The sequence below is a fragment of the Schistocerca americana genome, chromosome 7, assembly GCF_021461395.2.
Source record: "Schistocerca americana isolate TAMUIC-IGC-003095 chromosome 7, iqSchAmer2.1, whole genome shotgun sequence".
NCBI lineage: Eukaryota > Metazoa > Arthropoda > Insecta > Orthoptera > Acrididae > Schistocerca > Schistocerca americana.
Genome location: NC_060125.1, coordinates 392,894,857 through 392,922,416, shown reverse-complemented (window position 1 = coordinate 392,922,416; position 27,560 = coordinate 392,894,857). Strand labels below are relative to the sequence as shown.

Genomic DNA, 27,560 nt, shown 5'->3' with positions numbered 1-27,560 from the left:
GTGGCATGCTGATTGGTCTACACTTATTGAAAACAAGCTTTGGGCCTTGAAACTTCTCCTCATGGCTTGGACGAACTCTTCCCGCCTTCTAGGCAGGAGGGGGTCATTTTGGCCTGGTAACGGATTGGACACTGCCGGTTCAGCCACTGCCATCTGCTGATGGCTGCGCCAGCGCCGTTCTGCCCATGTGGGCACTTGCTGACGATACGCCACATTTTAATGTCCTGTTCAAATTTTAATACACTGCGCATTGATCTTGGCCTCCCATATACTCTGGATGAAATTTTAGCAGATGACCCAGGAGCAGCTGCTCACATTCTTCGTTTAATCCTCTTGACAAACCTGTCTAAGGACATTTGATTATGCTGTTTTCTTTTAATCCCTTGCCTGTTAATGTGTCTTTTATAGTGTTGTCCTTTTTAGTTGCTGTTTTAACATTGTGCCTTGCAGTGCATTCATAATTTAGTCTGGGCGCTAATGACCACTGTAGTTGTGCACCCTAAACCAAAAAAAAAAAAAAAACTCACTGGTGTCTTCCAGACCTGCTGCCTCGCTTTGGCCACATGACCCACAGTCTGTGCTCTCCCTCCATTTCAGATCTTGGTGAGGCCTTCTCTCTCCCCTGGCCCTGCCCTCCTCAACCTGTGATGGAGGAGGGGAAGAAGAAGAAGAAGAAGAAGAAGAAGAAAAGTCAGTCCCAGGACAAAGCCCCTTCAGTCCCAATTCCCCTCTCGTGACCTGAGTCTGACTTCTTGTTTATGGATGTCGTCTCATCCTAGTTAGTGACGGGATGACCAGCTTTGAATCATTCGCCTTCTGTTTGGATGCCTGTTCTGTGCTTATTCAATGGAATTGTAACTGATACCGCTATCACCTTCCATAGTTGCAATCCTTTATTTCCTTTTGCTCTGCAGCTTGTGTCATTCTACAGGAATCTAATTTTACTGATGATCGCTCACCATCCCTTCGTGGGTTCCATGCTTTCTGTTGAAACCAGGTAGGCCCTTCAAAGGCTTCCAGCGACATTTGCGTGTTGGTCCATATGGACATGGTTAGTACATTTACTCTCCTACGTACCACATCATAAGTCTTTGCTGCTTGGCTTGGAGTCCGCAATCATGATTTTCGATCTTTAGCTCTCTCCTGACAGGCCACCTAGACCTGCTGCCCTAACTGCTCTCCTTCAGCAACCCCTCTCCCCCATGCCCCCTCCTTTCTTTCTCCTTGGGGAATAGCCCATCACCTCTTGTGGGGCAGCACTTTTTCATCTAGTTGGGATTTCCTTGTAGACCAGTTTCTTGTGAACTATGATGTATGCCTTCTTAATCATGGTTGCCATACCAATTTTAGTGCTTTTTATGACATTTTCTCTGCTATTGATCTTCTGCTCTAGTTCCCTTCCCATTTCCCTTCATTAAACTGGTTGCAGCCCAATGACCTTTGCAACAGTGATTTCTTCCTGTTGATTCTCTCTTTCCATTCCCACCTGCCGATGGCCAGGTTACCCCACAGGGCTTTCCATTACACTGATGGCATCTATATGCCTCCCAGGTTGTGTTTACCCCTTGTTTGTCAGATTGTACTGATGAAGATTTCGATGACGAGTCCAGTAAGATTATTTGCACTGCCGGGTTTCCCGTCCGCTGCTCGACAAGCCCCTTTTGCCACCAGTCAGTTGTCTGGTGGAGCATGGCCATTGCCATCACCATCCATGATTGCCGGTGAGCCTTGCAATACCTTAGTTACCTTAGTGGCACCTGCCCTCCTCTCGACTTAGTGCCTTTAAACACTTTCATGCCAAGGCCTGTTACTTAATCAAAAAGAGCAGGCAGGATGTTGGAAACTCTTTCTCTTCTCCCTAGGTTATTTTGTCCCTTCATTACGGGTGTGGAGTGTAGCCCACACCCGTAATGAAGGGACCAAAGAACGTAGGGAGGAGCTACACTCCACACCCTCCCAGGTTGCCAACGGTTGTCTTTCATCCCAGGCCTAGCGCTACTGGATGACCTTAGTACAGATCTGACATCTGGCGACACATTGATGTCGGCCTTCAATCCAGACACCTTACTCCACCAGAAACAGTGGGCCAAAGCTTCCCACTTACATATTACCTCTTGTCAGGAGGAATCCTACAATGAACCCTTCACTGAATGGGAGCTACTTCAGGTCCTCGGCTCTTCCCACGATACAGACCCTGGCCCTGATTCCATCCATAACCAGTTGCTTCAACGCCTCACTCCTCCACAATGACAATATCTCCTCCAGGCGTTAAACTGTATACTCGTATAACTCCTAGGTGTTTTCCCTTCTCAGTGGTGGGACAATATTGAGTTTCTCTCCTTATGCCCAGTAAGGATTTGTTGGCCCTCAGTGATCACTTGTGGATCAGTCTCACCAATGTCCTCTGCAAGTTGTTTGAATGGATGGTGGCTCTTCGGCTTTGTTGGTTCCTTGAATCTCAGGGCGTTTTTCTCCTTATCAGTGCAGCTTTTGAGAGAAACAGTCTCGGATCGATCACCTGCTTTGGTTGTAAACCGAAGTTCAGCGGTCCATTTCACAGACCGCCATCTTGTCACAGTTTTCTTCAACTTTGGTAAGGCCTACGACATTGGTTGGCACCTTCACACATGCTTTCACTTCATGAGTGGGATCTTCAGGATCCTATTGTAATTTTTTTTTTTTTTTTTTTTTTGTTTGCCAGTTCCATTTCTTGGGCTTTCTTTTTGACAAAAAGCTTACTTGGTTGCCCCATATCCACCTTTTGAAGATTGGCAGTTTCCATAACGTTGTATCCGTTTCCTTGCCAGCACATCTTGGGGTGCAGGTCATTTGGCTGTTCTCCATCTATATCTGGCCTAAGTCCTGTCCTGTCCAGTTTATGACTTAGTTGCTCGTTCCATGCTGCTCCTCTCAGACCTGGTCCACCAATGTGTGTCCATTTGCCTACCAGTGCCTTTCGTACTAGCCCTGTTGATATTCTTCTGGTTGATGCTGGGACATCCCCCCCTCCATTTCAGTTCAGTGGTCCAACTCCTGGTTTCCTATACCATTGCTGTATACTCTGTCCCTGCTCAGCTTCCTTTTTATTTATTTTGGTGGCTCTGGGACATTGCCTGCCTACTGCCCACCCTCAGGTGGGTTTGTGGGTTGGGCTTCTCTTTGCCTCGATTTCCATCGACATTCTTTACCACGCTGTCTGGTCTCCTTCCCCAAACCAACCAACCTCACGTTCTCTCCCGAACAACCCCCACCCTCCCCCCTTCTCCCCATTAGTTCCTCATATCTGGAATCGGATGTTTCTCTCCCGGAATCTGAAAGCCTCTGTTGCTCAGACTATGGTTTTCCATAGTTTGTTCCACCTGGTTATACAAGAGTGTACTACTGTTTTTTTACACTGATGGGTCTAAATCTGCTAATCACTTGGGATATGCCTTCACATCTTCTGTTGGCATAGAACACCATCTCTTGCCTGTCACATATGTGATGTTTATTGCGGAACTGATGGCCATTTACTAGGCTCTTTGCTGTATTTAATGGGCCTCCCTCACCTAAGTTTTGTTATGTGTGGACTCAATAAGTGGCCTTCAGGCTATTGCCTAGGTTTTTTTCCTACCATCCCTTGGTTCTGCCTTTCCCTACCTTCACACTGTTCTTCACCATGCTGCTTGTTTGGTTATTCCAGGATAATGGGCTTGAACCCTCCAGGGTGGATTCCTTTTTGCTCAGTCGTGGGCCGACTTTTGTGGGAGGAGGTGAGTGGGGGTGGGGGAGAGTCAACCCCTGGCCTAATAACTTCATACCATTAAGGGGACTCCTGCCACATGGTGTTCTTCCTTCTACCTCTCCCAGTGGGAATCCACCAACCTGTGTTGTCTGTGTATGGACCATACCAGGTTAATAAATAGTTCTTTTTACTCTGTAATGAGTCGTTGCGGGACCCCTGTTGTCATGATCCATATTTTGCAGCACTGCTCCTGCCTTTTAAAAATTCACTCAAAATACGCACTCCCGTGGCCTTTGTCACGGGTGTTAGTGAGTGGCACTTGCATGGTTACGTCTGTCCTCTTGTTTTCTTCACCAAAGTGGTTTGGTTTAGATACCAGAATTTCCTTCTGGAGTTGGAACCCCTCAGTTGGCATTGGCATTGATTTGAGAGGCCATCAGCCTTACCTCTATTCTGACTAGGTTCCCCCCAATTTCTCCCCACTTTTCGTCTGGTGGTCTGTGCCCTTTTGTTTGCCCCTTTACCTATGTCTTCTTTCCCTGGTGTGGTCCCTGCTGTGTCATGCCCATAGTATGGTGTGTGGATCAGGATGGGTCGGCAGTGGTGCTTTTGGAGTGCCCCCTGGTCTTGCCCCTTCCCACCTCCCTCCTCCTGTTCCTTACTCTTCATACCACTCTGATATCCCTTATGCCTCTTTTTTTTCTTATTTTGCCCGTTTTCCTTTCCCATGAGGTAGACTGTGCTGTTGGTGTTGTTCCTCCATTAGTATCTGCCACCTTGGATAGTGGGACTGATGATCTCACTGTTTGGTCATCCCCCACCCCCACCTTCCAATCGACTAACCAACAATATCAGGACAGCAATAATAACCATCATCAGTCATCTACTAATGGATTAAGGCCTCCATCAGACTTTTCCAAGCATTACAATCCTCAGCTACATCCTTCAAAGTTGCTCCTATATGTCTGTTAATATTGAAATGATAATTAAATCGACACTCTAGCTGCAAACAGGCATTGATATACATCATTGGAGACATGTTGAAAATGTGTGCCCTGACCTGGACTCAGACCCGGGATCTCCTGCGTACATGGCAGACACTTTGTCCAGCTGAGCCACCGAGGGCACAGAGGATAGTGCGCCTGCAGAGACTTATCCCTCGCATGCTCCCTGTGAGACCCACATTCCCAACATGTCCAAACCACTACATTCATAATGTGCCTAATAGATGTTTGCCCATCGAACTCATTACCCGTAGCAGATTAATCTACCAAGTCCCATATGAGTTGGGGCATAGTGTGTGCATTCGCACAAGGTGGTCAGTGGCAAGGTAGCCATATTTTAACTATATATGAAGGTACGTCACCAATTATGTATATCAACTTCTGTTTGCAGCTAGGGTGTCGATTTCATTCTAGAGAAGCTGCACGGTCATCAATGGTATCTGTTCCTTCTGGAACAGATATTACCTTCATATATCTGTTAATATTATCTACGCACCTCTCTTTAAGTCATCCATTTGCCTAGCTACATGTCCTTCCCACATACACGCCATTTTCTTTATGGCCATTTATTTAGTGTTTTATTTATTTGAAGTCCATATATTCTTGCCGTAAGTCAAAACTTAACACTGCATGTAAACTCACTATTTGAAACACATTAAAATTTTTGCTCTTGTGTTTTATTTCAGTTGCTGTTCATCCATTCATCTTCAACAACCCTAAATACAAAATTTAATTGGTTCTGTGACTTCTTTGTTATTTGTTTATTTTAATTTCATAGTATCGATTACACACTGATGGGATCTTGTTGTAATTACTAGGCATTCTGTCAAACTTCCTCTATTTAGTTCTTCCGTTACTTGTTGAAGTTTCTCGCCAACGGGCAACAATCTGGTGTTAGCAAAATTAAGAAGCTTTATGAATGTTCCATTGTCATGTATTCCTTCATATTTTGCCACTTTCTTTGAGAGTGCTGATTAGTTCTTTGTCATATTAAATCACAGAGCCTGCCTAGAGTTCGTTCAAAATTACATATAATAGTTAAGAATATGGGCACCATTGCTGCAGCTTCCATTAGACCTAATGAGTTTAATGGAAAATCATACTAAAAATTGAAAGAGGCTTCATATTTCATTGCTCATTGCTTTACAAAGGGTTCAGCTGTTAGTCCTAATCAATGTGTAATGCTAACAAAGAGACATCCCCATGGCTCAGATTGACTTTCTGAAACCACATATATAGTTGCATATGTTCGGGTCCCAGTTATAACATTCTGCAGCCATTTCCCTGGTGGACCCTTGTTTGAGAGTAACAGAAAAAAATGAAAGATAAAATTTCTTGGACTTCACTAGACCTTTAAAAATACTATTAATTTCAAAATGGTACTGTTGACTAGTGATTGAATTATTTGACTGGTAGGTGGAGAGCGGTGGGTTCTGCATTTTCTTTTTATTTATTTATTTATTTACATCTTTATCAGAACACCTGCAATCACTTTTTTATTCATATGAGCAGTGTAAATATATTTTTAATTCCAATCCTTTGCTGCTTTATTTTAATTATCTTATTAACTTTTTAACTAATCTTCATTTTTTATTCTTTTCTCACATGGAATCTTTGTCCTGTGATTTTAAATACTTTTACCCCCCCCCCCCCCCCCTCCCCCCCCCCCCCCCCCATCCCCACCCACAATCGTATTGACCAACTAGGATCATGTTAACAACTTCAGTTCCTCTTCTTCCTTTGTCGTTGTTTCCTATTTTTCCAGTATTCCCTCATTTTCTCCCCATGAAGTCTCTTCCTTTCTTCTGTCCACGTTGTTCCCGATTTTTTATTTCTTCTGCTTTGAAAGCCTTCCAAATTTTGTATTTTGTTTTTAAAACGCTTTCTTTCTGCTATTTCTGATTCTTTGATGTTGTTTCTTTCAAGATCTTTTCTTACTTCTGTAATCCATGCTATTGTCAATTTCTTCTTCCAGAAATATAGGAGTATTTGTTTTGTTAGTCGGTTTCAATCCATTCGGTAGAGATGTCCAAAAAAGGTTAATCTTCGTTTGGCCATTACTTCAGATATTTTCTCTATATTTTTGTATATCTCCTCATTACTTCTTATTTTCCAACCAACTGCAGTTTTCATTGCACCCATTATTTTTCTAATAATCCTTCTTTCCATTACCTCTAGTTTGTCCATCTTATAGTTCATCGTTAGGCATTCAGATCCATATAAACATTCTGGTCGTATCACTGTGGTGTAATGTTTTAGTTTTGTTTTTCTAGATATACATTTCTTGTTGTAAATATTTTTGGTCAAACTATATGCTCTTTCCATTTTGTTAATTCTTACATCTATTGCAGATTTTTCTAGTCCATTCTGTTGTATAGTTTCTCCAAGATATTTAAATTTATTTACTCACTCTATTTTACCTATTTGTGTTTCTATGTATTTTGGTGCATTTTTTATATTTGTCATGAATTTTTGTTTTTTCAGCTGAAATTTTGAGACCAGTTCTGTTTGCTAATTTTTCCAGAATGTTTGAGTAACTTCTTCTGTCAGGTTTTCTGAAAGTATTGCGAAATCATCTGCAAAAGCCAAGCAGTTTACCTTCATTTCATTTGTTTTCCTTCCCAGAGTTATTGGTTCAATTTTGTGATTTTTTAGCTCCGAATTCCAGATCCTTACAATTTTTTGTAGAAGACAGTTAAACAGTAAAGGTGATAAACCATCACCTTGTCTAACACCAGTTTTTATTTCAAAAGGCTGAGATATTTCTCCCATAAATTTGACTTTAGATACTGTACCTGTTAGTGTTTCACGAATTATGTTTGCTAGTTTTGATTTACCTACCTATTATAATATTTAAAAATTTGAAAGTATTGATATATCGGTGAAAAAACAAATGACAGAGTAATTTATTTAAATTGGTTGCGTAAATTTATTTTGCACTGCAAAATATACATTTTTTGGGTGGTAATTGTTATACAAATATTTAAAACATAAATTATTCTTGCACCATGGACAAAATAAGGTTGATGAAGATTTAAATGAAAGTAATAGAATAAAAATTGCAATAATATAAACGAAAAAATAAAATGACAGAAAAGAAGGAATTAAATTTGAGAAAACACCTAAAAGTAGTTAAAATCATGTGGTCAAAGATTGAAACTGAGAAAGAATAAAAGGAAGAAAAATTGTATGCAAGTAAAGTTAACAGAGTGATTAAAATGATGCAACAAAAGATTAGAAATGAAAAAATTATAATTAAACCTGTTAATTGAATAAAAGTTAATATTGTGGTCATTTTCATAAAAATGTAAAAAAAAAAAAAAAAAAAAAAAAAAAAATATGCACCCAATAGAATCCAAACCCATGACCCTCTGCATACAGGCCAAATAACTTAACCACTGAGGTACATCATTATTTTGAAATTAATACTGTTTTTGAAGATATATTGAAATTCAAGATACTCTTAAATTCTTTTTTGTCAGTTGCTCGCAATCGAGAAATGGCTGCAGAGCGTGATACCTGGGACCCTAACCTACATCACCATATAGTTGGTTTCAAAAAGTTTATCACACCCCTAAGGGTCCGCAGCTCGTGGTCTAGTGGTTAGTGTTGCTGCCTCTGGATCTCGTGATCCTAGGTTCAGTTCCTGGCCTGGTTGGGGATTTTCTCTGCCAGGGACTGGGTGTTTTCATTATCATCATCATCATCATCATCATCATTCGTGACAGTGGCTAGATTGGACTGTGTAAAAAAATTGAACTGTTTAAAAATTGGAACATTGTACAGGTGCTGATGACTGCGCATTTGAGCGCCCCGCAAACCAAACATCAAAAATACCTCTAAGCAACTCTCATTGTAAGCAAAAATGTAGTATATAATATATGTTCAAATTATGTTTGTTCATATTATATAATGTTCATTTTATTTCAGGGACCGATTAATAGCCAATGATTTCATACAAGTGAGAAAAGTTGCTGAACATGTGTATGAAAAGGTGTTGGGTGCTGGTTCTGAATCTGGCTCAGTAGCTGGTCCTAGTTCTCCCAGTGGAACAGATCCAGAAAGACAGGAAACAGGGTCTATAGCTGAAGAAAGGGTTGAACTTCTGTGTAATGATCAGGTAATTAGTATTCATCACAGTGTTTTCAAATGACGGTATGAAGAAAAAGATTGATTGCTACTTACTGTATAGAGATGATGTTGAATCACGGACAGGCACAACAGAAATACTGCTATATATGTGAGCTTTTGGCCAAAAGGCCTTCTTCTCACATAGAAAGTACATGCAGATTCATGCAAGCACAACTCTCACACACAGCCGCTATCACTGATCACTGAGGTCTCACTGTGTGTTTTCTATGTTAGGTGGCCTTTTTGCTGAAAGGTCACATCTATAGCAGTATTTTCAGTGTGCCTGTCTACGACTCAACATCTCCTCTACATGGTGAGTAGCAATGTATCCATTTCTCAATATTGTTATTATTCCATCCTCGATTATCCAGTATTTTAAAATGAATACTTGTTTATTACCATGTTATTTTAAATTATTCTTAGAAGAAAGATCATCAACATGATATTACAATCGAATAAAAATTAAAAAAAAAAAAAAAGAATCCTGTTTATCAAGAGGGTAGCAGATGTAGACACAATAAGGAACTATGTGAAAGTAGATATTTCTCCATGGATGAAGATGATTGGAAGAAATTACATTGTTCAAAAATATGCATAGCAAAGTCGCTAAGAAATAATGTTGAGGAAGACTCAGGATGACAAGAACAGAGAAAGACAATTGTTTTGTTCATGCCTATCAATGCTACTGTGTGATTAAATAAAAGCTTTGTCTTAGTTCCCTTGTGTGTTTTTTGAAAGCTTCACACAATAGACAGGGGTGGGATACGAGCATATTGTGGGTTCTTAGTAACCTAATTATTTTAAACCTCTCACAATGTTGTGACTACACACACACACACACACACACACACACACACACACACTCACACTCACACACACAGAGTTTTGTTTCACATGAATGTGATGATATTAGTACTCATCTCTCATGATAGAAATGAGGGACTCAGTTTGTTGTTCACTTACGACTGCAATGAGAAAATAGAAAGCTTCAAAATCTTTGTTAGAAATACATACTGTATGTGATAATCAAAGGCCATAATTGGATGAGACAAGATGAGAAGGAAAAATTTATTGTGCTAAGGAAGTTTATCTAGTATTTCAGAAATGACTGCACCTTTGTACAATGCTCAAGGTACAAATTTTGATCATACTGTTGTTTTTACATGTATCCATTTTTGTTTATTTCCTTCTGCCACCCTCCGTTTTTAGCCCTCGTTTTTTTCCTCCAAGAATCTTATTCAGTGTTTTTTTTTTTTTTTTTTTTTTCTATTTCACGCATTTTCTTAATACAAAGCAAACAACTATTTTACATCTGCATCTACATACATACTGTATGTTGTGTGGTGGAGGGTATCTTGTACCACCACTGGTCTTTTTTTTCCTGTTCCACTTGCAGATTGAGTGAAGGAAAAATGCCTGTCTATATGTCTTCGTACAAGCCCTAATTATCTTCGTGATCCTTACACAAAATGTATGGTGGTGGCTGTAGAATCATTCTGCAGTCAGCTTCAAATCCCAGTTCTCTAAATTTCCTCAGTAGTGTTCCACATAAAAGAACATCGTCCAGGCCACCCGAACTCACGAAGCATCTCCATAATACTTCTGTGTTAATCAAACCTACCAGTAACAAATCTAGCAGCAGATCTCCTAATTGTTTTAATGTCTTCCTTTAATTTGATCTGGTGGGGAGCCCACACATTCAAGCATTACTGCCCTGTACATGGTCTCCTTTACAGATGAATTATACTTCCATAAAATTCTCCCAATAAACTGAAGTTGACCATTCACCTTCCCGCTGCCATCGTTATGTGCTCATTTTGAATCAGGTGGCTACATTTTTAGGTTACTGGATTTTTGTATTCCATTAATTGCTTCAGAAGGACTGTCTAGGCCTTGTGGATGAAATGTGGTCATTCCGTGTTAGATGACCTAAGTTTCCTATCTCAACCATCTTCACTTTTATTGAAATTTGTACAGAATATACTTAACGGACTTGCACGAACTTGTACCATGTGGAACATGGTGTAGTTAATAAACCCTTTTTCACAGAGTCACATTCTTCAACTCTAGAAATGTTCAAAACATTGGCAGGTCATTGTATACTACAACTTGCCATCATGCCACAATGTTTTGTGTAGAACAGTGAAATAGTAAAAATGTGCAATGAGGATGCATTCTGTTGTACCAGCCTCTCTTCAAAGTTGCTGAAAAATTTTATCATGTCAATTTTTTTTGGTATCATAACAAGGAATCAGAAGTGAGCCAAAGGCACTGGAAAGATGGTCATTCTTCATTGTATTGTCAGTTTGCTTACTGAATTATGAATGTTCCTAAAAAGTATTCACTATATTATCTGCCTCAAAAATTACCCAAAAATAGTAAATGTACCAAATTGTGTCTGTAACTGACACCACATATTGTAAAATTGATATCACTGAGTTATAAGCATTGCCACTAACTAAAAAGTGCACATTTAAGTCTATCAGTAACATCTATTTTCATTTTGGTGTTCTTTGAGGTGCAAGTATTTGGCTTAAAGTTTGTATTTTTATCAATAAATTGTAATGCAGTTTTTTAATTTAGTGGCCAGTAACATTTATATTCCCATTTCCTTGAAACATGTTTGAAGCATTGTGACCCTATGGGTTCATTATTGTGTTGAGCTATACTAAACAGTGGACAGAAAAAGAGAAGAGAAGAATCACTTATTCACCTGAAGCTGGCTCAATATCTGGAAAGATCGATAGACTCTTATGGAAACATGGCATCCACTGTATTTCGCTCCCATCAACAAAGATAAAAAAGTTCCTTTGTAATATTTGAGGTGATGTAGGGCCCCAAAAGCCAGTTGTGAACTGCATTCCAAGCAAATTTGGCATGTCTTACTTTGGGAAATCGTATTGTAACAGTCAAGGGATGTCGGTGACACACTTGACTGAAACTAAGCAAATCAGCTGTAACCGAACACTGCTTTGAAAATAGTCAACAAATGAAATATGATGAGAGCAACACCATGCTGCAAACTCAGGCACTAAAGGTGCCAGGAAACCTAATAAATCAGTTCGGAGGTTTAAACTGAAACAAGGCTTGGGGTCCAGCACTCGATTTTTTAAGATATCATATCCACTAGAGCTGGTAAATGTGAAAAATATACAAAGAAACAAATGATCTGGCCAGTACTTAGCTCAATACATCTGACAGTCACACAAACCTGATGAAAATACACTACTGGCCATTAAAATTGCTACACCACGAAGATGACGTGCTACAGACACGAAATTTAACCGACAGGAAGAAGGTGCTGTGATATGCAAATGGTTAGCTTTTCAGAGCATTCGCACAAGGTTGGCGCGGGTGGCGACACCTACAACATGGTGACATGAGGAAAGTTTCCAACCGATTTCTCATACACAAACAGCAGTTGACCGCCATTGCCTGGTGAAACGTTGTTGTGATGCCTCGTGTAAGGAGGAGAAATGCGTACCATCACGTTTCAGACTTTGTAATGTATTGCGAATACATAGAAAGAAGGATCCTTTATTGTATGATTATATGATAGCAGAACAAACACTGGTAGCAGTTACTTCTGTAAAATATCTGCGAGTATGCGTGCGGAACGATTTGAAGTGGAATGATCATATAAAATTAATTGTTGGTAAGGTGGGTACCAGGTTGAGATTCATTGGGAGAGTCCTTAGAAAATGTAGTCCATCAACAAAGGAGGTGGCTTACAAAACACTCATTCGACCTATACTTGAGTATTGCTCATCAGTGTGGGATCCGTACCAGATCGGGTTGACGGAGGAGATAGAGAAGATCCAAAGAAGAGCGGCGCGTTTCGTCACAGGGTTATTTGGTAACCGTGATAGCTTTACGGAGATGTTTAGCAAACTCAAGTGGCAGACTCTGCAAGAGAGGCACTCTGCATCGCGGAGTAGCTTGCTCGCCAGGTTTTGAGAGGGTGCGTTTCTGGATGAGGTGTCGAATATATTGCTTCCCCCTACTTATACCTCCCGAGGAGATCACGAATGTAAAATTAGAGAGATTCGAGTGCGCACGGAGGGTTTCAGACAGTCGTTCTTCCCGCGAACCATACGCGACTGGAACAGAAAAGGAGGTAATGACAGTGGCACGTAAAGTGCCCTCCGCCACACACCGTTGGGTGGCTTGCGGAGTATAAATTTGATGTAGATAAAGGCCAGATTGTAGCCTATTGCGATTTTGGTTTATCGTATCGCGACATTGCTGCTCGCGTTAGTCGAGATCCAATGACTGTTAGCAGAATATGGAATCGGTGGATTCAGGAGGGTAATATGGAACACCATGCTGGATCCCAACGGCCTCGTATCACTAGCAGTCGAGATGACTGGCATCTTATCCGCAGCCATGCGGCTACGTCTCGATCCCTGAGTCAGCAGATGGGGACGTTTGCAAGACAACAACCATTTGCACGAACAGTTTGACGTCGTTTGCAGCAGCATGGACTATCAGCTCGGAGACCGTGGCTGCGGTTACCCTTATCGCTGCATCACAGACAGGAGCGCCTGCAAAGGTGTACTCAACAACGGACCGGGGTGCACGAATGGCAAAACGTCATTTTTTCGAATGAATCCAGGTTCTGTTTACAGCATCATGATGGTCGCTTCTGTGTTTGGTGACATCGCAGTGAGCACACATTGGAAGCGTGTATTCTTCATCGCCATACTGGCATATCAGCCGGCGTGATGGTATGGGGTGCCATTGGATACACGTCTCGGTCACCTCTTGTTTGCATTGACGGCACTTTGAACATTGGACGTTACATTTCAGATGTGTTACAACCCGTCATTCTACCTTTCATTGGATCCCTGCAAAACCCTACATTTCAGCAGGATAATGCACGATCGCATGTTGCAGGTCCTGTACGGACCTTTCTGGATATAGAAAATGTTCGACTGCTACCCTGGCCAGCACATTCTCCAGATCTCTCACCAACTGAAAACGCCTGGTCAATGGTGGCCGAGCAACTGGCTTGTCACAATACGCCAGGCACTACTCTTGATGAACTGTGGTATCGTGTTGAAGCTGCATGGGCAGCTGTACCTGTACATGCCATCCAAGCTCTGTTTGACTCAATGCCCAGGCATATCAAGGCTGTGCAGTTGACCATTTGTTGCTCTCTCCACTTATATCATGAACAATTTTCTCCGGAAACGCCAAACAGTAGCAATATTTTTTGATCTGGAGAGAGCATACGATACCTGTTGGAGGACAGGCATCCTCCGCACACTGTTCTCTTGGGGCTTTCGAGGTCGGCTGCCCCTTTTTCTTCGCGAATTTATGGCCGAGCGCACATTTAGTGTGCGGGTGAACATTACTCTCTCCCGTACTTTCTCCGAAGAAAACGGGGTACCCCAGGGCTCCGTGCTGAGTGTTGTACTGTTTGCCATTGCCATCAATCCAATTATGGATTGTCTCCTTCCTGATGTCTCGGGCTCCCTCTTTGTGGACGATTTTGCGATCTACTACAGCTCTCAACGGACCAGCCTTCTTGAACGACGTCTTCAAGGATGTCTCGACCGCCTCCACTCTTGGAGCATCGAAACCGGCTTTCGTTTTTCTCCCAGTAAGACTGTTTGTATTAATTTTTGGCGACGTAAGGAGTTTCTTCCGCCCTCCTTACATCTAGGTCCTGTCAACCTTCCGTTTTCAAACGTTGCTAAATTCTTGGGTCTTATGTTTGACAGAAAACTGTGCTGGTCCTCCCACGTTTCCTATCTTTCGGCTCGCTGTCTGCGATCCCTTAACACCCTCCGTGTCCTGAATGGTACCTCCTGGGGAGCGGACCGAGTGGTCCTTCTCCGCCTCTATCGCGCCTTAGTGCGCTCGAAATTGGACTATGGAAGCATAGTCTACTCCTCTGCTCGGCCGTCTATTCTTCGGCGTCTCGACTCTATCCACCACCGTGGATTACGTTTAGTGTCTGGAGCTTTTTACACCAGCCCTGTGGAAAGCCTTTATGCTGAGACTGCTGAACCTCCGCTGTCCAATCGGCGAGCAGTCCTTCTGAGTCGTTATGCTAGCCATCTGTCTTCCATGCCTGCTAATCCAGCCCATGACATTTTTTTCGACGCCTCCTTTGATGTAGGGTATGCAGGCCGCCCCTCCTCCCTACTACCACCGGGAGTCCGCTTCCATCAACTACTCCATTCTCTTTCCTTCCGCTTTCCTAAAACCTTCTTGACAACTTGGGGTATAGCACCGCCTTGGCTCCATCCCCGGATCTGCCTGCTCCGTGACCTTTGTCGATTTCCCAAGGATGGTACCCCTTCACTTGTTTATCGTCGGGCATTTGCTGCTGTATGTGCACAAATGACGGACGCCACATTTATTTACACCGACGGCTCAAAAACATCGTTAGGTGTAGGGAGTGCCTATATTGTTGGTGACACCCCAAATCACTTTCGGCTTCCCGACCAATGTTTGGTTTATACTGCGGAGCTTTACGCTATTCTCCAGGCTGTCCACTACATCCGCCGCCATCAGCAGATACAGTACGTTATATGCTCAGATTCTCTCAGCTCTCTCCTCAGTCTCCAAGCTCTTTATCCTGTGCACCCTCTGGTCCACCGGATTCAGGACTGTCTGCGCTTGCTCCACCTGGGGGGTGTCTCGGTGGCATTCCTCTGGCTCCCGGGACACGTTGGTATCTGTGGAAATGAGGCGGCCGATATTGCAGCCAAGGCTGCAGTCTCTCTTCCTCGGCCAGCTACTCAATCGATTCCCTTCGCTGATCTACGGAGCGTTCTATGACGACATGTTGTTCATTTATGGCATACGCATTGGTCGACACTTACCCATAATAAATTGCGGGACATGAAAGCTCTTCCTTGTGCTTGGACCTCTTCCTCCCGAACGCGTCATCGGGAGGAGGTAATTTTAACCAGACTCCGGATAGGGCACTGTCTTTTTAGCCATCGACATCTTTTAAGCGGCGACCCTCCCCCACTCTGTCCCCACTGCTCTCAGCTGTGGACGGTAAGACACCTTTTAATTGAGTGCCCCTATTTTAATCCGTTACGCTCCCGTCTAAAGCTATCGCCTGATATATCGTCGATTTTAGCAGATGACACGCGCTCAGCCGACCGCGTTCTCAAGTTTATTAGTGCCAGTGAAATGACGTCAGTCATTTGAAGCTTTTTTTGGGGACAACCAACCCCTTTCTGTAGTGGATTTTTAAGCCTTCCTTCTGCTTTTAGTTTCTCCAATTTTATGACTTTCGTTCCCATTGCTGCTGGTTTTCAATTTCGGTTTTTTACTGTTTCCTAAGTCACGGACCAGGCGCTAATGACCATAGAAGTTTTGCGCCCTAAAACCAAAACAAACAAAAAAAAAAAAAAATCAAGGCTGTTATTACAGCCAGAGGTAGTTCTGGGTACTGATTTCTCAGTATCTATGCACCCAAATTGCGTGAAAATGTAATCACATGTCAGTTCTAGTATAATATATTTGTCCAATGAATACCTGTTTATCATCTGCATTTCTTCTTGGTGTAGCAATTTTAATGGCCAGTAGTGTAAATAAAATCTAGCTTTTAGAAAATTGTTCCTTCATCAGGAAGGAGAGAGCAAAAAATTGTTTAAGAAGTGAAAATGGATGCAATCACTCACAATACAGGGTATGAGATGACAAGGGGAACGTAAGCAAAGATGGAGTAAAGGGTGTCAAAGGGAAGCCAAAGATTACACAACATGAGTACTGTGCCAGCTTCAAAGTAAAGTAGATTGACTGAGAAGCAAAGAAGAGTATGTTAGAAATAACAGAACAGAATTATTTTGAGTTTAATAATGAATTCTGGTTGCAAAGTGAAGGATAACCAGTGGGATCTCCAGTGTCTGGAACCATAGCAAACATATTTATGAACCATGTAGAACAGATTATATTTAACAAAATAGTAACAAATAGACACAACATTCTGTACTGGATTAGATATATGGATGACCTCTTATGCCTGATAGATAAACCAAACAATAAAATTGTCTAGTTACACACAGACATAAATTCTGTTCATGATAAGATACATTTTACAATAGAGAAAGAGCAAAATAGTTAAATTACATGGACATTACCATCAAAAATTCAAATCAACCAACACATATTCGCCATATACCAAAAACCGACAACAACAGACACAATTATACATGAGATGTCACAACACCCCAATTCTCAAAAGCAGGCAGCACTTAGAAACATGCTCCACAGACTAAACACAGTACCATTAGATACAGATAATTACAAAAAAGAAATGAGTACTATAATACAAATAGCCACAAACAATGGATACAAAGCGTATTTAGTAACAAAAGCTGAACAAGAAAATCAAGAAACAGAAAAGAACAAACACCCAACTGTCCCCAACAAAAGGACAAAATCACACACAAACTAATACACAAAATACAAGAATAGGAACAACACAAAGTGTGAAAGAAACAGAAAGTGAAAGATGGTACAGTGACACACACACACACACACACACACACACACACACACACACACAGAACATCCAATATTTTCAAAAAAAAACAACAAAGGTGAGGTGACTTACCGAACGAAAGCGCTGGCAGGTCGATAGACACACAAACAAACACAAACATACACACAAAATTCAAGCTTTCGCAACAAACTGTTGCGTCATCAGGAAAGAGGGAAGGAGAGGGAAAGACGAAAGGAAGTGGGTTTTAAGGGAAAGGGTAAGGAGTCATTCCAATCCCGGGAGCGGAAAGACATCTTAGGGGGAAAAAGGACAGGTATATACACGCGCGCGCACACACACACACACACACACACACACACACACACATCCATCCACACATACAGACACAAGCAGACATATTTAAAGGTCTTGGAATGACTCCTTACCCTCTCCCTTAAAACCCACTTCCTTTCGTCTTTCCCTCTCCTTCCCTCTTTCCTGATGAGGCAACAGTTTGTTGCGAAAGCTTGAATTCTGTGTGTATGTTTGTGTTTGTTTGTGTGTCTATCGACCTGCCAGCGCTTTCGTTCGGTAAGTCACCTCATCTTTGTTTTTATATATAATTCTTCCTGCGTGGAATGTTTCCCTCTATTTTATATATATATATATATATATATATCTCAGAAATCAGGAGTATACCAACTGAAATGAAGTACATGTGATGGAAGACACATAGGTTAAAGCAGAACATTTGACACCAGATACAAAGAACATGTAAGACCATGGAAGTATAGGACAAATCGATCAACTTTTGCAGAACACTTACACCAACACCAACATAAAATTACAACCAGAGACACAGACATGGAAATCAGAAGGATCAACAAGAACAAAAAACATCTCATCACCTTACAAGAAAACTACCACATCCAAAAAAGCCATAAAAGAAAAGAAACAACATAAATGATCAGATCAGCGTGGCAAACCACACACTCTTTAAATTGATTGACCACTTAATATAACATTAAAAGTACTCATATAACCACAGGCTCCGTTTACCACTCCCAATTCCTCCAAGATTCTGTCCTATAATCACTGTCGAAGCCCATCCATTTCTTTCCTCCCCCCCCCCCCCCCCCTGCAAAAAAAATCAAACAACCCAACTCCACTATGTGTTTACCTACATACAAGACAATTCCACGAACTCCAATCCCCCCCCCCCCCCCCCTCCGTCTCTCTCTCTCTCTCTCTCTCTCTCTCTCTCTCTCTCTCTCTCTCTCTCTCTCTCTCACACACACACACACACACACACACACACACACACACAAAAATTGTTTCATAGGTTGGCAACACTGAACAATGTGAACAAAAATAAATGAACAGGCACTGTGGCAGTACAGGATGAAAAACAGTTAAGAAAGTAGATTGTAAATAGTGCTGCACTGGAAATACTGCAGAATACCAAAAACTGCCAAGTGCAGATGTGTAATGAAGCCTGTTGGCATCTGCCACTGCTAGCAAGAAGGGAAGGAGTAGATTATGTAAAGAAACACCGTAAGTAGCTCTCAGACCAACTTTATAACAAAAATGCTGTTTTTAAGCTAAAAAATAAAAAAGTACCAACATACGTATACAATTTACAGAATAACCACAGAAGAAGCTTTGTAAATAAAAGCAAAATGCATCTGGTGTAATTCTCAGGTGTTAACAGCCGCTGTGGGAGATGTCCACGCAAACAAATGTACGAGGAAAGTGTGTTTATTGTCTTAATTACAGAATTGACCCTGATAGAAAATGATAAGTAGAACATGTGTAACTGAAAACTGTGATGTGTAGAGGGAGAGGTCTGGAAGATTATCTGTCCAGCAACAGAGAAGAATGGCTATTGATGATGAATGTTGATGATCAATAAAATAATAATAATAAGCCATAGAAAGAACTAATGGCCTCAGCATTGTGGATGTGAATTATCTTACTGGATCATTACCACACTGTTCAGTGTGTTATGATACAGACTAGTCACTGTGTAGTTTTCTCTGTGTGGTTGTCGTAAAACCTTTCCTCTGCCCATAAATGATCGTGCAAACTTATAAAACATTTATTGTGAAGAGTTTTGGCAACAATAATCATCTATCCTCAAAATATGAACTATCAGACTCTGTTTGCATAGATGTAGCCCCTTTCACTAAATTACTTCTCTTGTCTTCACAAAACCAACAACAATACCACAGGAAATTCATTCAAGTTTTAACTTGCAAACTTGCAGATGAAGTATTGCAAGATACGTCTTGTCTTTATTTTGTGGCTACCATAAAAGTTAACAGTGAGTGAATTATGTTATCTTATATATTGAGACAGGAAAATTTTGTGCAAATGATAAAGCAACAAATGATATGAAATCAGTGGTTTTTACTGAAATAATACAAAATTGGCTGTGTCTACAAAATGTCATGAAATTTACTATTTTCTTCATACCTGCGTAAAAATATTATACATCTGTAAGCAGTAGTTTATAGATACTGGTAACTGACCATTACTTAATTTTGAAATAGGATCTTAACTTTTGTTCTCAATGTTGAGGTACACATATAATCTTAAAAATGATATCCGTTTCCTGTTTAAAAGCTGATTCCTGGATGGGACTTCACTGGTAACAATTTTATGTGCTGAACTCATATTTCCTGACCCATTTGTGCAACAACAGGTACATGCAAGTCTGAGTTTCTAGCAGCAGTTGTTTTGTTTCAATGATAGGATGATGATGTCCACCTCTGTAGCACAGTGGTAGGGTTACCGCCTACCATGCGAGGGGGCCCGGGTTCGATTCCCGACAGGGGACTGGGTGTCGTGTGTCGTTCATCATCATTTTCATTGTTATCGACATGCAAGTCACCGAAGGGGGTATCCCGGCCAATAAATGCCACACGATAATTTCATTTCATAGAATGATAATGATTAACTCTACTAGTTATGACATGACAAACTGCCTGTAACATATATCTCGAATGGCAGGCCTCTGCAACATAGATATTCTGAAGAGATACAAATACCTTCAAAATTTAATGAAATAGCAACCTCTCATGCCATTGTCAAAAGTTTGCTGTTGTACTGAAGGCAGTTTGACAGCCATGTTCCAATATAGACTCAAAGTGGCAGTTTTCACACTATACAGGGTGTCCTGTTTATCTTGACCACCTCAGGTAACATTTTGCAAGAAGTAAAATAAAAAATGTATCAAGCAAATGCTGTTTAACGGTGAACATTTGCCAACATGATTGCTTTTCATATAACATTGCTTATTACGAAGATATGAATAGCAGTGCATCTTTTTAAATAGCACCCTGTATTTTTTATTCGGTAACCCACTTCATCTCTTCAAGACATGCTCTACAACATATCACAGTGCACAATTCATGTAAAGATGATTTTATTAAAAACATAACACGAAACTGAGTTTGACTCTCTTGTACTAGCACACAGTACATGTATTGTGGGTAACATAACTCATCTGCTTGCTCCAGTTGACAGTAAACAGTTGAAGGTTTGTGTGAGTGCGGAGTACGCCAATGAAGAGAAGATTGAAATGTAAGGTAACAGAACAGTAACTGCAATAATGATGTATTATTTAGGATACAGGTATTTGTTGTGCAGTATTACAGTACTTATGAATGATATCTTATGTACAATAAAGACAGTCCTTAATTAAAAACTGCATCACCATTACTTTTCTTTTATTATGATTGAAGGTAGTCATATTGCAACTTACGCAGAAGAACTGTACAGATAGTGTTATTCTGACATTAATCCACTTTCCCATCTTATTGTAATTACTGTTCTGTTATGTTATATTCTCCATAGATAAGCTGCAAAGTTATTTGTTTTAATAGCTTTGAAGTAAAGTTTTCTTAAATAATGAAAATAAGTGAGATGTGTGATGTTGGTAAATAAAATACAATCGATACTTATATGTTAATTTTCAACATAAAACTCAAAAACAGTGAAATACAACAAAAATAAAGAACATGTTTGAAAAATAAGCCATCAAAAATAACTCTGGAATTGGCAAAAAATACAGCCGAAACTGTCAAACTTGCCCCTCCCCTACCTCTTTTCCTCTTGCTTAGAAAAATTTAATCATAAATAAAATTTCACATATTTACCTTCACAGTAGCCCAAAGTATAAATTAAAATTACTTTATGTAAAGTTAATTATGCAAATTTAACATTGATTGTAGCTTGTGCTTTAAACTGTGCAGTAACAATGAGGAAATCTATTGAAAATGAATTGTATCGGTTTATCATAAGAGTTACTCAAGCTACCTAGCAAGCAATTGCAAGTTATGAATTTTTATCTTTTAAATAATTGTTAAAAAGTAGAATGTTTATTTCACTTGTGCTCATTATGTAATCAATTACATTGTTTGCAGGTCCTAGATTCAAATATGGATCTTCGAACAGTGAGACATTTCATCTGGAAATCATCCACTGACCTTATGCTACATTATAGACCACTGAAATAGTACCAGGGTTGCCCCGCTGTGTTGTGGTTAATGCGCAAGCGGAATAGTTAGATGAACATAAGCTGACAGATTATGAATGTGGAACTGGCCAGTATGTAAGGAATACTGTTATTGTTAGAAAGCAGTTATACATGTTACTTATTGACTGGTTACATTCTGCAATGAGCAAACTTTCCACAATTACAGTGCTCAAAATTGCAATTAGTTACATGTGAATTACTGTAAGGGAAGTTCTAAGTGAATTCATACACCCATCAGCCAGTTGTTTCTGCCAACAAGTGCTACGTATATGATGACAGTGTTTAAAAGTGGAATCTGATTTTCAACTTTTCCATGGATTACATTCCACTGAATTTAACTGATCTGTATATTTCTCATCACTGTAAATATTGTATAATATGTCAGAAACATTTATTACTGAAATATATCGTATAAATATTAATTTGTAACCATAGGGTCTTACTTCTATCATTATTTGTATCTTGTTATTGTATTGATGTATTAGTAATTTTGTCAGTGTTATGCATCATATTCTTCACTTATTTTCCTTTTATATTTCATGAACATGTATTATAATTATGAATGATATCTCTAAAATGGAAAGATTGTGTGTGTGTGTGTATGTGTGTGTGTGTGTGTGTGTGTGTGTGTGTGTGTGTGTGTGTGAGAGAGAGAGAGAGAGAGAGAGAGAGAGTCTGGATTAATTGGCCTGTATATACGAAATATTGCCTTTTGTATATTATTTCTCCACCTGTCCTACTGTCTGTGATGTTGAATCTGTTATCAGGTTATCCTTCAGTGTCATGTACATACCTCATTGTGACATAACTTTGTACAAATTTAAATGTCACTTATTTCCAATATGGTAAGTGCTGGGAGCTGAAGTTGGAAAGAAATTTCAAATGTGTATTCACTGGCATTGAGTTGCTAAAGTAATCAAAGACTTTAATGGTAACATGATATGCAATTCCCTTTGCAAGCAAGGGTTTCAGTCTCAGAACATGTAGAAGACAATTATTTCATTTACAAGAATTATTGTAGAAAAGGTTGTGACACCTTGTTCATGTGATAAACAGTGACTGTTTAAAATTGTATTCTTTCTTTACTTGTCTTAACCAGATTGTGTTTCGCAGATGTTTAAAATGCTGGTACCAAATTACAAAAACAGAAAATGTATTAAATTTTTTGTGTGTTGGTCATGTTTTCTCAAGCATTGATTTATTGGTTTACTTTAATCTGTTGCATGTTTTATGCTGTCAGATAAAGTAATGATTTAAATTCCACAGTTGCAGTACTTTATTGTTTTACATACTTTTGTGATACTTAAAAGTAATTAAGTACTACTCATTGAGTCATGTCAGAACATAATGCTATGTTCAAAAGCCAAGGAATAGTACAAGTTAAACATGCAGCTTATATGCTGATTTACGGTAATAAAATATTAAAAAATTGTGATCCTTTTTGTCCATTTCTTGTCCCATTTGTTGTGACATAAGTTACTCTGAATGAGAAAATGGACAGGCTCTTGCATTTTTCCAGTGATGTGATAATGTACAAATGATTGAATTGTTTTGTTGATCTGATTTTTGTTTCTTTATGTACCTGTGCACCACCACCCCACTCCCCTCTTTTCCCAGTGGTATGAAACTGAAAAAGCTACATCAATGTGCCCACTGGTACACACAGTTTATGGATGCACAATGCATTCAGAAATTTTGGTAAACAGAAAATAATATCAGACTTCAATAACTTGGGTAAGTGATCGCAGAGCAAGACCATTGAAAGAATAATAATAATAATAATAATTTCCTACTCTCTACAATTTATAACTTGAAATTGCAAGATGGAAAGTTTGCAATTTGGTAACTCTGATGAGGAATCCACCATTACATCCTGTAACGTATTGGGACTTAGGATTCTGGGCAGTCCCAACATCTGTGGTAATGATGAGATGGATTATACTGAGACGCCTTCTAAGTTTAATTTAAAGAAGAGGCACTACTGTGGAACTTAAATGTCAATCCTCTGCTGAAAATTGGGAAACAGAAGGACTTTGAATTACTTCACAAGAGAACCATATACCAATTTTAGCAGTGCAGGAAACCAGATTCTTAGATGAGAATGTTGATGACACACAACATTATAGATTTTATAAAGGGAAACCAGTAATAAGAATAATGGAAAACATGCCAGTATTTGTAACAGCATTTAATGCAAGCAAAAAAGCCGTAGATAGTGCAACAGAATTTACATTGGAGTCACAAAGAATGTGCAAGAATAAAAGCTGTACTCTTATTAATTTCCATGCACCTAACAGAAGAAATGTGCAGAAAGTAAATAAGTTTTGGGATCTTATAGAATCTGAAATCTCCAATGTACCTAAAAAAATGTTAAAATACTTCTTGGCAACTTCATACAGAAACTGGGAAGGAAAAGAAATTTAAGAATATTTTAGACAAGTATTCACCACACTTAAGAACAAACATAAATGGTGAAAAACTTGTCAGTATGTGTAAAACATTCCAGTTAAAACTGATATCCACACATTTTCACAAACTACCACAAGAAGCCAAAATTTGGATATCTCTAAATCAAGCTTTGGAGAATTTTGACCGTATCACATAGCCTTATCTAAAAGGAATATTTTGGAAATTATGAATTTAAGTAATCAGAAATGGGAATTTGGTTCGAATCTTTCTCTCTCTAAGATGAAAATATGATTTCTCCCATCTAAAATAAAAAAATACAACCACAAAAGTCATCAGATATAACTCAGCTACAGCTAATATTCAACAGAAAAAATAGAAAAATTCAGAGAAGAAAGATTATAAATGATTTACAACTGATTTTTGAGAACATTTGGAAAACAGAAGGTTCCAGAAAAATGGAAATAGCGTTAATCCACCCGCCACATAAAAAGGGAGGCAGACAATGTGTCAACAATTACAGAGGAGTGTTACTTCTGCTAGTGGCATACAAATTATTATAAAAAAACTTTGTGGGACAATGTTGTAGAAACTTAAGACAAACGGGAGAACATCAGGAAGGTTTTCAAAAGGGAAGATCCTGCACAGAACAGATATTTAGCTTAAAGTCAAATATGTTACCCAGCGAACCTATAATAGTACCATTTATGATTTTAAAAATGCTTTTGAGTTGATAGACAAAATCATTAAAGAATTTGGTGTTAAAGCAAAATTAGCAAACATAATGAGAAACTCTAACAAAGATGGAATCCAAAGTTAAATTTATGGGAGAACTATCTCAGCCATTTGACAAACTGGTGTTAGACAAGGGGATGGTTTATCACCTTTACTGTTTAACTACATTCTAAAAAAAAAGTGATGTATGGAGCTAAAGAATCACAAAATTGAACCAATAATTCTATGAAAGAAAATAAGTGGAATTAACGTACACTGCCTGGCTTTTACATATGATTTTGTAATACTTTCAGAAAATCTGACATGCAGACATTTAAGTAAATCTTCTGGAGGAAATATAAAATAGAACTGGTCTCAAAATTTCAGCCAAAAAAGCAAAAACCATTCCAAAAAAGAATATTGCACCAAAATTCATAGAAACACAAAATAGGTAAAATAGAATAAGTAAATTCAAATTTCTCACAGAAAGTTGGACTGACCATGAATGATTGATCATGTACGCAACAGATTGTCACATATACAACTAATTTTTTCCCCTCACTTACTAGCACCACCTATTGCTAGTGTACTGTTGTGAAATTGCATTTTGGAATAGTCTAATGGCATTTACTAATTCACATTGTGACTGTTTAACTTCTGTGCATCTTCATGGTACTCTGATCCATTGGATTTGGAGTGCCGGCCACATAAACTCAATATGCCTTCAACTGATATTTCAGCTGTATATCATTCAGCCATCTTCCGAGTGATCTGACAGAATGGAGTTACAACACTTGTGTTCATCGTTTTGAAACCAAGTGTCATGCCAGTGCACATGTGAATACCGGAACAATAAAGGACATCCCATCCAACTATAGATTCAGCTTGTACATTTTCTCTGACACCAAACATCATCAGTGGTCTCTGTGTGTCTGTGGCTACCTGAGCAGTGGTGTGTTCTTCTGGGATTAAAAGCGCAGATAAAAGTGCTGTAGCTTCAGTCTGTTGACTCACTAGAAAGGTGACTGAAACATCAGTTGAATATATGAAGTTCTTATGGCTGCACACTCTAAATCTAATGGCTTCATTAACTTCTACCTTTTCATGTATTTACATTGCCTCAGTCGTGGTAGAGGAACAAAACACCACCGTAGCTCAAATTTATGAGAGGACTGGTCCCAGGGACTGTTGACTCCTGATGCTCCAGTACTTGAACAATGTAGCCTATAAGTCATATGCCTTGATGAGCATACTAGCCATTTCTTCTTTTTCTGCAGTAATGCTAAGTGCTTGATCCAAGATCTCGCTGAAATGATATTCTCTGTAGGAAGTATCAGGACATCTTGAATAATTATTTTGTATCAAAGAAAAATTCAGTCAATGAAACTAGAAAATTAAGAGACGGAACTGCTGCCGGGTACTTATCTTCGAGAAGTGAAATGTGTAGTACTGGCAATAAATGCATATAAAAGTGACACACTCATCACTGAAGCATATATTTAACTGTATGATCTTCTTCAGTCGCACTTGACATTGTCTTCTCCTTATAGTTCCATCTTGCCGTATTAACCCTTGATCCATCCATCCCTAACATCACTCTATTTGTGTTTTTGCAGGTCAGTCATCCCTTATCACAACCATGTGGTAGAGTTTAAGATACTCTTTTTCCAAATGGGGGAAGGGAGACTCCAGGATGAAGGTGTCTCTCATATAGAAGGGACGAGGATAGTCCTAATGAGAAAGCTCAGTGAGGATGACATAGCAGCAGCAGTGTGAGTCCTTGTTTCACCATCTGAGTCATTAGGTCATTCCAACACCATTGGTGGCACTACCTGCTGCCATCCACTTGATCTACATTTTTATCTGTTTGTTTTTCTCTCTCTCTCTTTCCATCTGTATCATCATACTCGTCTCTCTACCATTCTTTGAAACTATTTAATTATGTATAATTCTATTGTTTTCCTAAATTTTTTTATTCCCATTCCACTTCAGTAGTTATATTTTAATTTACACTGTCTTATTTTTTAAGTTTATATGTAAAAATTGTATGTGTATTAGTCATCAAACACCTCATTATTCATAATACATTGGCATTTCAGTTCTTAGCTGTTAGAATTTCCAAAATATTTTTATGGGTTGTAGGTCACTGTTTCACAAGGCCTTTCTGGGTACCCTGGAAAGTCACCTGAAATATTGTTTTACAATCTGACACAGTCTAGAACCCAGAATTTTTTGTGTAGAAATTGTCACTGGCCGCAAAAGACTGTGAACTTAATTTTGAATTATTTTCCTACATCTCATGTGTATCTTGTTCCAGCATTTGGAGTGAATTTACCTCTTCTCCCGCACTTTGCATCATGTATGAGTTTTGTTGTTATATTAGTGAAAACGAATGTGATACCTATGAATACTTCTTTTGGTAGGCAAGTATATAGTTATAAAACTGTTTAAGTTCACTGTGTCTTCAGATGTAGATGTCAAGTTTGACTGTGTCATGATGCTGTATTGTTCAGAAAGAGTTGCAGAAAGATGAAGTAGTACAATACTCAATTGTCAGATTGCACCTAGGATGAAAATTGCACAATAATC

General features: G+C 39.3%; 1 protein-coding gene across 2 annotated transcripts in view; it reads left to right on the top strand.

Annotated features, from left to right (window-relative positions):
- Positions 1-23,414, top strand: part of LOC124622324 (WD repeat-containing protein 48) — a 161,549-nt gene extending 138,135 nt beyond the window's left edge. For both annotated transcript variants that reach the window (XM_047147999.1, XM_047148000.1), the window contains exons 12-13: positions 8,659-8,848; positions 21,739-23,414. In XM_047147999.1, coding sequence (XP_047003955.1) covers positions 8,659-8,848; positions 21,739-21,831 — 283 coding nt within the window. In that variant the 3' untranslated portion in view covers positions 21,832-23,414. The remainder of the gene's footprint in view (positions 1-8,658; positions 8,849-21,738) is intronic.
- Positions 23,415-27,560: the final 4,146 nt, after the last annotated feature.